This window comes from Vicia villosa, unplaced genomic scaffold (genome assembly GCF_029867415.1).
Source record: "Vicia villosa cultivar HV-30 ecotype Madison, WI unplaced genomic scaffold, Vvil1.0 ctg.002936F_1_1, whole genome shotgun sequence".
NCBI classification, from domain to species: Eukaryota; Viridiplantae; Streptophyta; class Magnoliopsida; order Fabales; family Fabaceae; genus Vicia; species Vicia villosa.
In genome coordinates this window covers 16482-31395 of record NW_026706073.1, presented here as the reverse complement: position 1 = coordinate 31395, position 14914 = coordinate 16482, and the positions used below count along the sequence as shown (strand labels likewise).

At 32.3% G+C, this 14914-nt stretch overlaps 2 protein-coding genes across 2 annotated transcripts; one reads left to right on the top strand and one right to left on the bottom strand.

Moving 5' to 3' along the window:
* Positions 1–297: 297 nt before the first annotated feature.
* LOC131640114 (cationic peroxidase 1-like) lies at positions 298–1843 on the bottom strand. Its single transcript, XM_058910522.1, has 3 exons — positions 1543–1843; positions 1267–1458; positions 298–1173 (listed from the first exon to the last, which is right to left on the bottom strand). The coding sequence occupies exons 1-3, from the start codon at positions 1801–1803 to the stop codon at positions 607–609; spliced, it is 1020 nt and encodes a 339-aa protein (XP_058766505.1). The 5' UTR covers positions 1804–1843; the 3' UTR covers positions 298–606.
* Positions 1844–12853: 11010 nt separating this feature from the next.
* LOC131640111 (non-specific lipid-transfer protein 1-like) lies at positions 12854–14293 on the top strand. The gene is made up of 2 exons (XM_058910519.1): positions 12854–13284; positions 14015–14293. Exons 1-2 carry the CDS (start codon positions 12887–12889, stop codon positions 14022–14024), a joined length of 408 nt encoding a protein of 135 aa, XP_058766502.1. The 5' UTR covers positions 12854–12886; the 3' UTR covers positions 14025–14293.
* The last annotated feature ends 621 nt before the right edge of the window (positions 14294–14914 follow it).

The following is a 14914-nucleotide window of genomic DNA, read 5'->3' as shown; positions in this document are numbered from 1 at the left end:
AGTTTGATACATAAAGGATGGAATATTAGTAGTTGTTTTCTGCAGCTTGTAGCTACTACACTGATAATTGCAATTGTATTGAGTTGTTGGTTGTAGTAATTCCTCATTAACCTTGTGTTGGGATAACTTCATTATTATCTAAATTTGATCATGGATCTAGTCAAGTGATATACTAGTGTTGTACCAACACTTAATATTTTTGATTTTTCACAAATTCCATCCTCGGATAATCTACTTGGGTTTCTGAAGTATCTTTTGCATTTAAAAAACTAGAAAAAATCAAGAATTGAACTGAAATGGTAAGGTATGATACCAATTGAATACAATATATTATAAAATGCCATAACTCTTAAGTGCCCAAAGGGGGCAAACAAAAACAAAAATACAAGGGATATTCAATAAGCAAAAAATACCCAAAAAATCATGCTATGGCCAAAACATAATACTTAAGAATAAGAATACGAAAGAATGCATAGACAAGAGAATTACTAAGATGATTGACATCTTAGATAGTCCTCGAGTTGATAGTACGAGAGAGCCAGACTCAATAAACTTGGAAACAAAAAAATCTTCATCAAAGATTTTGATAGTACGAGAGAGCCAGACTCAATAAACTTTATTCACTATGCTGCAATATTTTCTGATCTGACCTTGGTTTCCTGTTAAAGGACTAAGATTTCCCATCTTAACCATCGCGTTAGCGAAATCTAATCTGAAGAGTAATGGATTACTGGCGTAAGCCGACACTTTGTAATCAAGGGGACCAAAACCACCCTTATAGAGTTGTTGATCAGAATGCAGAAGACCCTTTTGGTTCAATAGATTTTGGTAATATGCATTGTCAAAAAAGTTTGGAGTTGTGGCATCTAAAGGAGATAAGTTGTTGTCACCACCACTTTTGGGACATGTTTTTTGCAATGAACTTCTGTATTGAGATTGAACATTGTTTTCGTTGTAAATCCTTGGTCGAATGAGTGCGCACTTTGCTTGGCCTATTGTGTGAGAACCTGATAAAGCAACCATTTCCTCAGCTGAGAAACCCTTTTTCTTGAAAGCATCAATAAGGCCTTTAAGGTCAAGAAATGGAGAAGGTAAATCTGAATTTGCAGCATTCAAATTGGCAGTTGTTGAATCTTTTCTTCCCACACGAACCGGCCAAATAGGTCCACCGAGCTAAATACATATATATTTTTCATCCATCAATATACAGTTAATAAAAACATATATGCATTGTGAAACCAAAAAAACTTTCCATGAATAACTTACAGCAACAACAGAATCTCTTGCTGCAACAGCTAAGATATCTGCACATGAAACAACATTAGGGCACCGCGTCTCCAATATAGCTTTTACTTTGTCTATGATTTCGTAACCCCTCAGAGAATTCGCATTGGGACGGGCATTTTGTTCTCCCTTGAAATTTGGTGTGTCCTTTAACAATATTGATGCATCACACCCCTTCCAAAATTAAGCAACAATTTTAGAACTGTTTTCACAAAAACAGGTGTAAAAAACAAAATTTAAAAAAAAATGAAGAATTACCTGAACAAAGCAGTCATGAAAATGAAGACGGAGCAAGGATGCGCCCAACCGACGATCATTCAACACCGCTCTGGTTATTTCTTCCTTAATGATTAGAAGAGCACCAGGACACTTGTTAACATAAAAAGTTGTGCTCATCTGACTTGAAAGATCAGGTACGAAAGAAGACACATGAGTAATTGCTGAAGGAATTACACTTGATGCTGAGATTATGCTTATAAGACATATCAATAAACAGATTCTAAGCTTAATTTCAGCCATGTTAATATTATTAAGTAGAGCTCTTGAAGTATGAATAAGAGATATTTTTTATCTGTACTTGGTTTATGAAATGTGTTACATATATATACATGAAGAAATTATGTATTTTGCATTATTTTTTAGGGTGTTGAGGACATGTTCCTGTTTGGTTACAACAGTACATTGTGGACATCCATTCCTATATGATGTTTTGATATAAAATTCTGATTATATGCAATGTTATTAGCTGGATTGTGCTAATCTAGTTGACTTCTAAATATTATGCAGATTTTAAGGTGCATATATTCTACTCTCCTAAATATTATATATCTAAATTCAATTCTATTGTGTTAAATTTTTTCAATATATATGGTAGAAATTTGATAGTAAATAACATAATATATCTTCAAACATATAGTCTTTTTAGGGCTTTATAAAATATTTATAATGGTTAAATAACGATTAAATAAGGTCTCATTTTGATTTTTCATGATTAAACTATGATAATATATACAACCTCTAAAAAAAAAAACTTGAGACAACTCTGTTAAGTTCTTTTTACCCGAAAGAAAATGTGATATATTGCTAAATTGTATTGTAAGATATATTATGTTAATCATTTGTTTATAATCTCTTCTTTGTAAAATATAAGAATTCTGTTGGTTACCTTCTTAATTTTATTTTATTTTGGTAACAGTTACCTTGTTAATTTAAATATAAATAAGGCACCTCCACTTAATCCCACATTCTTTAATGAATTGTGATCAACATGTTATAATTTAATATTTCTTTTTTTATTTTATTCTAATAATTCATTTCCATTAAACAATTTTAAACTTAAATAATTACAAAATAATATACATTTAAACTTATATTAGCTAGAAGATATTTGCATGGATGCTCGTAGTAGGTTGTTGAGAATTTGTTCGACCAAACTATGTTAGTTGGTGTTGATTTTCCTTATGAACTTTGGTTATAAAGTTCAAGAGTTGGATCTATGTAAGTGGTTATTAAGCCAAACGCTTATAAAATAGTAGTGTTCGGTGGAATATTGAATTATTAGATATCATAAAATAAATAGAATTAGAATTAATAAGGGTGTTATGGTGAATGAGGTAATAAATAAGGACGTAGTGGGGATAAGATAACCAGTTAAAAAGAATTAGATTTTTGGAAGAAAAAAAAAAAGGCAAGAGGAAAAGGGCTTAGAAAGAAGACGAGAGTTCACAATTGTTGAAGAGAAATTGATGAAAAAATCAGGTAAGGGAATACTTTAATATAGGTGTGATTGATGAAGGGTAGAGAGGGATCCTCACCCTCCTATAGTATTTTTACCAATGTTGAACATTCTTGAGAGTTTGGTATGCTTATGAGGAACCATGTTATTATATGAAATTGGTGCAGTGTAATATGTTTCTAATACATGTTGTATTGAATGAATTCTGAATGTTAATGGTTGTCATTGTTGTGTGCTTAAAGCTTTGAAACCTAATCTTGAATTTTTGAAAGAATGATGACTATTTGATGTTGGATCTACATAATTTGTGTTGGTTACAGTATGATTTTTATATAACTATTGTATGTCGAATCTTGACGGTTTGACTTTTTACATGATCGAAATCAGAAATCTGAAAGACCTCAAACGGTAAACAAAATGTAGAATTATGCATTCTGCAGTTGTTCAGGGTGTCGCCAAAGAGCTGAGGGGCATCAGCTACGACGACTGTCCAATCGTCACCGATTAGACTGATTTTGTGAAAATACTATTTTCATCGTAACTTGAGTTCTATGACTCCGTATGAGGCACAATTGGAATGTTGAAAAGCTAACATGTAATACTATTTAATGGAGGTTCCCTAAGAGACTAAATGTCCATTTATGGGCATGAATAAATTGTTTTCCTTATGGTGTAATATTATGTGATGGTTAACGATGATGAAATAACCTTAATTGCTGTGATCGGTTGAATCGGTGAATTTTGATGTTAATTTCTTTTTGTAAGCCAAATATATTCAAAGAGAACAATAGGTTCTCAACCAGGATACAAAACATAGCCATCCAAAAAATGTCCTCCTTCCCCTTCTTCACTTTAGCTTTGCGGAAAAAAATTCTCCACGATAGGAAACTCTCTTTAAAACAAGAGAAAGATGAATGCTTCATCCCAATCCACTCACCTATCTCCATCCACACTATGCCTGAAAAGTTTCACTCTAACAAAGAATGCCTCAAGGATTCTTTGCATATCCCGCAAAAAACACACTTACGATCCGCTATAGCAATAGTCACTCCCCTTTGAAGAAGAAGATCTTTGGTAGGGAGCCTATTAAGGCAACATCTCCAAGCGAAAGCTTTCACCTTGAGCGGAATATCCCCCTTCCAAATTAACTCGATTGCTGAGTCGAAAATGATCGCCGGACCATTCAGATATCGAGACACACTCATTATACCAAAGATGGTTTGATTGTTGTATAATATGTATCGTGAATGTGATTATAATTGATGTGTTGAATTATCATAATTACAATTGGATGTATGTTGGTGAAATTAATTGATTAAATATTATATGTGATTATAATAATAAATCAATCGTGGTTGTTGTGTGTTTGGTGAATAATTATGTGACATGCACATAATCGTGATTGTTGTATTGTGGTGGTAGTTCAGGAGGAGGAACTACGTTAATTCTATTTTTGCTTGTCGTTCATGGTTAGAAGGGGAATCGGAAACGTGTTGTTGTCGTTGTTGTAGCATTAATATATGACACACATCATTTTGTATTGGGTAGTGAAAAAGGTGAGTCACAAGTTCAAAAGGGTGGACGAGTGACTAGTCCGGAGCTCAAAAGGGGGGCTCAAGGTTCAGAAGGGTGATCTGATTCGTATGAAGAACCATTGTTGAATTGGTACCACATGCTTAATATCGAGTCGTGAGTCACATTCCATACATATAAGCTTGGTGATGTTGGTGTGAATTATTCATGGTAACTAGTGAGAATAATTGATTGTGAATTATTGCGTAAATGAATGGTATTGTTGTTGTGTGCTTTATACCTACCCTCACATTCTTTATACCGTTAATATATCAAAGTTTCCTAAAAAAATTAAAAGGTAAATAAGGATGAAATGATAAAATGAATGAATAGATGAAATTTTGCAAATACACAAAATTTAATGAAGTGAATAGAAAGAGAGGGGAAAACCCAGGGTATAACAGACCAGGTAACAGATCATGGGTCAAAAAGTCAAACTTTTTGACTTTTGATTATGCCGATGAATTGATGATGCACAGTAAGACATTCCAGAGTTTTTGTCAATAGATGAATGAATATATGAAATGGGCAAGGGGCAAAATATGGGTACGACAACTGCCTCTATTTAATTATCTTGAGTCAGATAACTCGACGGACCTAGATCTTCATGGTATCAATGGTGGAAGGTAATTAAATACATAAGGACCCAAATTGTGTCCTTCATATGCAAATGAAATGAGATGCAATATAGGGCATATACTCTTTTTTATTTTTTTATTGGTATATGATATGAGAGACAAACTCTATGGGGATTATGGAAAAGACTCTGAAAGAAAATTATCTGAGGATTTAATGAGGTAAAACTTGTTGGGGAAACACAAGATACTTCTAGAGATCTGTCAAGGTGACAAGGAATATCCATGAATACTTGGAATATGAAGGGACAAACCTTAACAAGATAGTATTGATATCAAAGAATGGCATTGGATAGAAACTACAACCAAACAAAGTTTGAAGGCACGTTGTTGAAGCTGTATAACGGCGAGCAACAAAAGATTTGGAAATATTTATCCGGGAATTATCGTGTCCACAAAAAATGGGTAGAATGTCATTCAACGGTTTCTATGGTTTCGAACTTAGGTCTGAATGAACAAAAGTATAAAAACGAAAAAAGTAAATATCAACACAAAAGAATTCATTCTTCGAAAAGATAAGATTTATCAAGCATTGCATACAATCTACTTCTCATAAACTTAAATTTATCGACCAGTTATACTCAACCGACGATACTCGTCAATGTCATCACATATCTCTCACATCGTTGTTCATTTCTGAAGAACCTACAAGATCAACTCACAACCAAGGTTATATTTAACGCAAAGTCGCGAGAACATCCGTATTCTTGCGTCGGCGATCTCTCGCGTGCCGCTCAAACACTAAAGCATTAAGGACAGATACACAAGTGAATGTCAGCTCTAAATCTATCTTTAGAGTTCAGAAACTAATAGATAATCATCCTAGATAAGGATTCAAGAAGTTTATCTCTAAAGCAACCAAAATCCCTAACACAGAGCAAAAATTTAAGACAACAATCAACACAGATTTATAAAGCAAGTTTTATATAACGCCATGGGCGACAAATATACATGAGTTCAAAGTAAATACATACACAAAACCCAACTATAAGAGAAAACACAAAGAGGAAGAGAAATGAACCAAAGATCTCACGGTTTGTCAGCTCCGTTCGACGATCAATCCACCTCCAATCATCCAAATGCAAGCTCCATAGTTGTTTTCTAACCTAATCTAACCTAAAATTAGAGTGATGAAATTTGGGAGCAAAAATCCCCAAAACCCCATAACCTATCTATGTTACAAATGAAAGAATATAAAGAAAATTTCGCACAGGCTCTCTTAGCAAGCCAGGCTGGCTGAGCGAGCTACACTTATTCCTAAAATATCTAGTACAGTAAATGTAAACTTTCTTAGCGAGATGACTTCGCTAAGCGAGTTCTGGAAAACTCAACATCACTTGTTTGTGCCTATCCAAGCGCGCTTGAGCTAGGCTTAGCGAGCTGCTGCAGAATTTCCATTTTATTGCTCCAAAATTGCCTATTTGAAGTCGTGCCTTCGACACTTTATTCCTCAAGGCTTTGATATGCATCAATACCTATAAAACAAAGGAAAAACTATCAAACGGTACATAAAACGAATCAAAACTCCAGTGAATGAATATATACACAAAAGTTGGGATTTTATTACAAAAACCAAAAGAATATAATCGATAAGTGCCACAAATATATACTACAAATAATGACATTCTGGCACTTATCACACGTCAAAGGCTTCCTAGAATTGCATTGGATGGGAAAAAATATATCAAAGGGGTCTAAGAATGGCATTGGATGACAACAAGAAACATTCTGATAAATACCTAAACAACATCCAAGAATAACATTGGATGGCAGGGTAATCAACTTTGAAAAGATATTGGAGCCATCCAAGAATGGCATAACATTGGATGGTAGGGTAATCAACTCTGAAAAGATATTGGAGCCATCCAAGAATGGCATTGGATGGCAAGGATAAACATTATGAGAAATACATTAGTAACATCCAAGAAAAACATTGAATGGAAACGTAATCAACTCTGAAAAGATACTAGAGACATCCAAGAATGGCATTGGATGGCAACGATAAACATCAGAGATATCTAAGAATGTCATTAGATGGAAATTGAAACACGACATCTAAGAATGACATTGGATGAAAGAAATAATACCAAAGACTAGAGCTGTCAAAATGGGCTAGCCCATAAGGGCCGACCCGTCCGGCCCGAAAAATCTTAGGGCTTGGGCCTTCAAATTAGAGCCCATGTTTTTAAGGGCTTTTTTAGCCCAGCCCTAAAAAGCCTGCTACTCATTAGGGCTAGCCCATATGGACCGTGGGTAGCCCATATGGACGACATTGCTATAAATTTTAAAAAATTATATTAATTCTTATATTATGTTACTCCAAAATTACACATTGATTTTTCTCACTTAACTAAATTTTGTCTCTATTCTATTCAATCTTTCTCTTTTAAATATTATACATTAATATAATCAACACTCTTTCCTTGTATTCTATTAATTTCTCTCATGTTAAATATTTTGAGTATTATTTTATACAATTTAGACATGTATTGTATATAAAAAGACATTATAATATTTAGGGTTAATACCATTTTACCCCCCTGCCATATAGGTCTTTTCTGATTTTTCCCCTTAAATTTTTTTTCTTGAAAAACAACCTTATCATTTCAAAATAGTAACTTTTTAGCCCCTAAAGTCAAAATCCGCAGGAAAATCCGAAAGAAAATTCGCAGGAAACCTGCAGATTTTCCTGCGGATTTTGACTTTAGGGGCTAAAAAGTTAGTATTTTGAAATGACAAGGTTGTTTTTCACAAAAAATTTTTTACAGGGGGCAAAATAAAAAAAGACCTATATGGCAGGGGGTAAAATGGTATTAACCCTAATATTTATAAAAGATAATATAGTACTTAAAAATGTAATATATTTAGAATAATACAACTTTTTATTTTATTTATAGTTAATATGGATTTTTTATTTTAATTTTTTTATTAAAAAAAAGCCCATTTTGGCCCGGGTAGCCCGAAGCCCATCTAGGGCCGGGCTCGGATAGTAATTTTGAGGCCCATATTACAATTGGGCTTTTTTGGCCCATCCCTAAAAAGCTCAGGCCCATGAGAGTCGGCCCTAAATGGACCGGGTAGCCCATTTTGACAGCTCTACCAAAGACATCCAAGAATGGCTTTGGATGAAACTCCCTTGAAAATACATCAAAAACACCCAAGAATGACATTGGATACAAATAGAAACATGACATCCAAGAATGGCATTGGATGCAAATAGAAACACGACATTCTAGAATGGCATTGGATGCAAATAGAAACACGACATCCCATAATGTCATTGGATGCAAATAGAAACACGACATCCAAGAATGACATTAGGTGCAAATAGAAACACGACATCCAAGAATGACACTGGATGAAAGTGAGAAATACTCTTTAGAGAAACATCAGAGACATCCAAGAATGGCATTGGATGAAAAGGATAACACGACATCCAAGAATGGCATTGGATGAAAAGGATAACAAGACATCCAAGAATGGCATTGGATGAAAGTGAAAAATACTCTAGAAAGAACATAAGAGACATCCAAGAATGGCATTGGATGCACGAGAGAAACAGATAGACATCCAAGAACGGCATTGGATGAAAATGAAAACATACAGGAACATCTAAGAATGGCATTGGATGAAAAAGAGAAACAGGCATCCAACAATGGTATTGGATGGTATAGAAGAAAAAGGACATCCAAGAATGGCACTAGATGAAAAAAGAGATAGGACATCCAGGAATGACGCTGGATGAACAGGAGAAACAGACAAATATCTGCTTTGGTAGGTACTAAATAAGTTGGACTTTGACCATAATGTAAGATGTTGATAACAACAAGACATCAGGAAGTGCAAACGAGTGCAAAGCACACTTTGAGATATGTATGATATTGAATTCTGCTTCTATGCATGATATATGAATGATCAATGCATGCAATGCAAACGCTTACGACAACTGGGTTAGAATCTTTTGTGAGGTAATATTGGAACTATGATTCCTCAACACAGGGACCACTGCCAACTCTCATTTCCAAAAGATGCTTGGGACATGCTTCTGTCACACTTTTCAATTGTATCAGGCTGACGATACTTTTAGGAAGGACTGATGAGTTTGCTTGAGGACTTCTGGAAGTAGACTGCCCAGATTAACTGACTGCTTCAGATTAACTGATTCTCGAAATGACCGCTTTATTGTGTGCTTGAAGAGGATGCCCCAACATGAGCTTTAAAGAGATCTTTTCTTGGTTAACCAATTCTTGGGATGGCTTATCATGATTGACATATTTTTAACTGATAATCTCTAATCAACAGTATTTTGGATGTGATTTGCCCCTGATAAGATCACTGACCAAATTTCTTGACTTTTTGAACTCCCTTAATGAGGAGTGCTAGTTTGCAAATAACATTGTTCATTCAAAATCGTAATTTTAATGCAATGCCTATTCATATTTTAAAATCGAAATAATTATTGGAATGATATTTTTGATGTACAGGAAATGAATCACTGATCAAAATACAATATTGGTTTAGCCATTCAAAGTGAAAGATAATGCAAAGGTGTGATACCAAAACAAATGATTTAGCAAATCTTTTTGGACTCAGGTTATACAATCTTGTTGTAGTATTCTTTCAAATTAAACCTAGATTCAATTAGGTCTTTCCAAGGTTGTAACGTGTCCTAGTTCGCGATTTTCGAAACAAAGGATATAAGGCTCAAAACTAAATTTCAACCCACCACATTCTTCGTGATGATCTTCAGTCCTACATTCAATTAAGAGATTTTGGAATTGCAATAGTGATTATGATGATGATGGCTCAGAAGCCAAGGGAAAATTTGTGATGGCAGTTGTATATACCAAAAATACTTGGGCAAATATGGGAGGTCGGGGTAAGTATGATCGGCTATGGCATGGACACCGGTTTGTAACATACGCTGAGTAGGACGAGGACATCCTCCCTACTCGGGACATCTCCTCTACTCAGAGGCCTTTCAAGCTGGAGGAATTCTCTACCTCGCTAGCCGGTTATCATAGTCGGCTATGATGGTTACGGATATAGAGGGCCGCTTGGGATGTTTGTTGAATTGGTAGAGGGCAAGCAACAAAAGTTTTGGAAATATTTTTCCGGGAATTTATCGTGTCCACAGGGATTAGTGCTATTAAATTGTCGTTCAACAGTTTCTGCAATTTGTATCAAGGAAGAAAACCTTACCTGCACTTGGATGAAAAATATGAACACTTACCATCACTTGTTTATTTTCACAAACAACATTTCTTTTGTGTAATAAAAAATAGATAGCATTGATTCATGTAAATAGCAAGTATAAATCATGGAAAATAGTTGAATAGAGAAAAAATAGAAAGATAACTCACAAATCGTTGCTGGTAACGCGTTGCCGCCAAAGGAGATCTACTACCGCAAAACCGCACACTATCGGAAACGCCACAGATCTACAGTAAAAACATGTTAATGGATCGAGATAGCAAAAAATCTACCATAGTGTTTGAAGGACCAGATGCATAAAAAGATTATAGCAGTGTATAACAAAACCTACAGATTAATGAAAAGAAATATTGATTTAGGGTCTAAGGAAGGGGTATTGAAAGAAAAATAGTGTGTGAGGGAGAAAAGAAAATTGTTGGGAGTATTTGACGTGTGAGGGAGAAAAGAATAGTCATTCAGGGTCTGAGTTTGCAGAGAAAATGGAAAAGTCTGAGCATGACAAGACATTGCAGGTATTGAAAATGTAAAATAATATTAAAAGTTAAAATAGATTATTAAAATAAATGTGTGACAAAGTAAACAGAAGTAAAGAAAACAAAAGTAGATTTGAGAAAAGAGAAGACGTGTCAATTTGTGGAAGTAGCAAAGACATTTTGGTCTTTTCCAGAGCCATTCATTTTCTTATATTGTAGATATCAGTGTTCGCCCCCTGTTAGATGAATGGACCCCTTTCTTATAGTCCACAATTTGTGCTCATCATGGAATCATTTTGAAAGAACATATTAAATGACATTAAATTGGTAATCAAGTCAATAATTAAGGTTTCTATTTTAATGAAACATTGCTTTAGAAAGAAGATGATCTTGTCAAGGTGTTGTTTTAGAAAGAAAATAACTTTTTCGTGTAAGTTTTTTTGTGTGTGTTGATTTTGGTGCTTGGAGTTAATTTGGGATACCAGTTTGAAGGTGGAAGAAGCTCTTTTCATGTGGATCTCTCTATTATTTTTTTTATTAAGTACTCTAAATAAAGTCTAAAGTTCTAAACTATTTAACTAAACTTAAGAAATAAAAATTTAAAATGCGATGACTATAAGACTAAAGTTAACTTTAAAACTAAAATCTAAATTCTTACAAAAATAATAATAATGAATAAAAAATCACAAAATATTTGATTCTTTACCAAATTGAAAAGATCAAATCAACATTTTTCAATTCTTACCATAACCAAAGATAATTTCCATATTAATTGATTTGTTTATTTTATGCATAAAATGCAAGATTTATTGTGATAAAATGCATAAAAATGATAAATTACAAAAAAAATTAATATTTAAATTTAATAAAAAATAAAAAAAACGAAAATTAGAATAAAATAATAATAAAAAAAATTTGTGATTTTGGAAATTAGTACGAATAAATAAGTCACTTGAAAGCATATGAATGGTGGGAAATATTTGTTTTTTAAGAAATACAAACCATTTAAAATAAAACTATGATATTTTTTAAATAAGCAAAAATGAATATTAAAACCAAACGTTAGTAAAACCCAGAATTTTTAAAAACCCAAAGTTTACGATAAATTAGAAATAGGGCGGGCAAATTTAGAATATGAAAGTTGCCTCTATTTAATTATTCTTTGATTGAGGAGTGCGAGAGGTCGCAGTTAATCTATTAAAAAAATACTATTAATCTATTAAAAAATTAAAAGAAAAATAAATAAAAAAATAGGCGGGCTTGCCCGCCAACCCGCCACCTTGGCAGGGCAGACATGAATTTTATGCTCATTTTTTTAATGAGTTTAAGGCGGGACAGGTGCGGCAGCCCATTTTACTACCCATAATTCATATAGCATATAAGAAAGTTTCATTTTGTCAATTTCACAATTATTTATGAACATAACAATACATATAATTATAATAAAGAAAATGTTAACTAGTGTTTCAGAGCACTTTTATGAATTTAAAAAATAACTTTTTTTAAAGGTATATACATTCAATGCACTGTAAATTAAATTAAATAATTTTTTAATATAATATTTTATTTAATTAGAATTCTTAAATAGTGCTTTTGAGACCTTCGGTAAAATAAAACACTTTATACAAAATCTTATTTAAAAAGTTCAACCACATATATTGATCCTTTTGAACTTGCATTAAACCCTATCTAGTAAAATGATAATGTTATAGTATTATACAAATCAATATTAAATGATATAAATGATTTATAATAATATTGATGTAACATAATAATAAAACAATCTATTCGGTACCGCTTATTTAATGAGAGCATTGAATTGTCACTTTAAAAATAGTCTAGCGGTGTCCTCCATTACATCATAACTAAAGACTAAACATAAAACTCATTTCCCAAGTCTAACATTGAATAACACACAACCAAAACCAACCTCAAAAACACTCTTCAAAAATCACTATATAAACCCCACTATCATGCCTCAAGGTCACTACTATCTTTCACTCTATTCAATATCACTTAATTTCTTAATATCAATGGGTAAGTTCAAGATAGCATGTGTTGTTATGATGTGCATGACATTGTGGTATGCACAAAATGGTGGTGCAATTTCATGTGGACAAGTTTCCAATAGTCTTGCGCCATGCATTCGTTATCTTCAGAACGGTGGTGCTGTTTCGCCGAGTTGTTGCTATGGCGTTAAAGGGTTAGTTAACGCAGCTAGGACTGTTGCTGACCGCCGTGCGACTTGTGGTTGCTTGAAGTCGGCTGCTGCTGCTTTGAAAGGACTCAATGTGGGATATGCTGCTGCACTCCCTGGCAAATGTGGGACTAGTATCCCTTACGAGATCAGTCCTTCCATCAACTGTGCTAGGTATACATGCATTATCTAATTATTATTTTAAGTGAAAATTTGGAAATTTCTCATCTCAAACTTATAAGAAGGTTAATTAAATTTTTAAATAAATAAAAGTAGTATAAATGTGTTATTTTTCAAGAAATTGTGATAATCAATCTTCAAATAAATTTTGGAGGTTTATGTTATAAGAGCTCACAAATATACAAATATAGTTTATTAAACCTTAATATTTTGGTTTAATAATAATTTTGTTGTAATCTCTTTTGTTATAAAATATGAGAAAAAAATTCTGAAATATAAACTATGATTATTTGTTATGTGATATATTTAAAATAAAAGATTAATAATTAAAATTAAATTTATTATTTATAAAAAAAACAAGTTTTACACCAATTAAAAATTAAAAATAAAATAAAATATTTTATTTTATTTTAATTTTTTGAAAATATTAACTGCTCTTCTTATCAATATTAATCTAGCCTCACGTTATTATCAGAAATAATAAGAGTTTTATAATTTTTAAAGCAAAAGTTATGATGTATTTGATTTTACAAATAAATTATTTTATATTTGGATTCTTAAAATAAGCATAGTATAGAGCAAAACAAAATACTAAATTTTATTCCTTAGTAAACAATATAATATGTGAGAGACAAAATGAGTGAATCATGTGTTAGTGTTAGTTTTTATTGTATATCAAAAGTAACAGTGTTTTGTTGATTTTTTTTTTTTTCATTTTTTACAGTATCAACTGAAGTGAAGCATTATGAATGAATGATGAATGTTCTACGGAAAATAATATATGGTATTGCTATCAGCTTATGTGAAAGAGAATAAAAAGAGAAGAAAATAATATATGGTATTGCTATCAGCTAGTGTGAAAGAGAATAAAAAGAGAATATAGATCTATGTTTATGATAGAGCTAGTTTTCTCTTTTATTTAAAACTATTACTAAGTTTTAAGATGCTTATTATATATATATATATGTTCTTTAATATAAGTTCTTGTTTGTTCTGTGTTTAATTATGTAACGTTTTTAAAATAATAAATAATATATGTGGTTGTTGTTATACATTAAAAATATTAGTGTTAATTGTTTAAATTTATTTGGTTACCAAACCTGCATTTATAAAAAAAAAAAAGAAATTTACTAATAAAAAACATTTTCTTTTGTCATTTTAAAGGATCTAAACCTGCATTTGAACGCATAAGGATTGTATGAATAAATCTGTATTAAAATTGTATGATAATAAAAATAATTTATAGTTGTGATAAGATTATATGATCATTAGTTGTATAATCATAAACAATTTATTAATTAAGTGAATCAAATTAATTTTAATACAAAAACTAATAAAACATGATATATTGGAAGAAATGTGATAAAATTTATAGACTAAAAAGAAAATGTATAGACAAAATGTATAAACAACTTATATCTTACAAGCCTCAAATTGTATACTTGAATCTCCATTAGCAGGAAAGCACTCTCTCGTATTAAATGGGACGCGTTAGATATGGACATGGTGGTTATTATGAGATATTGGACTGAACTCTAGTATGGTCGAAGGATAGTTTCTTGGTTTGACAGTTCGACAAGGTTAAGCATGAAGTCGAAGGTTGTTCATATATGCTGGTGTCGAA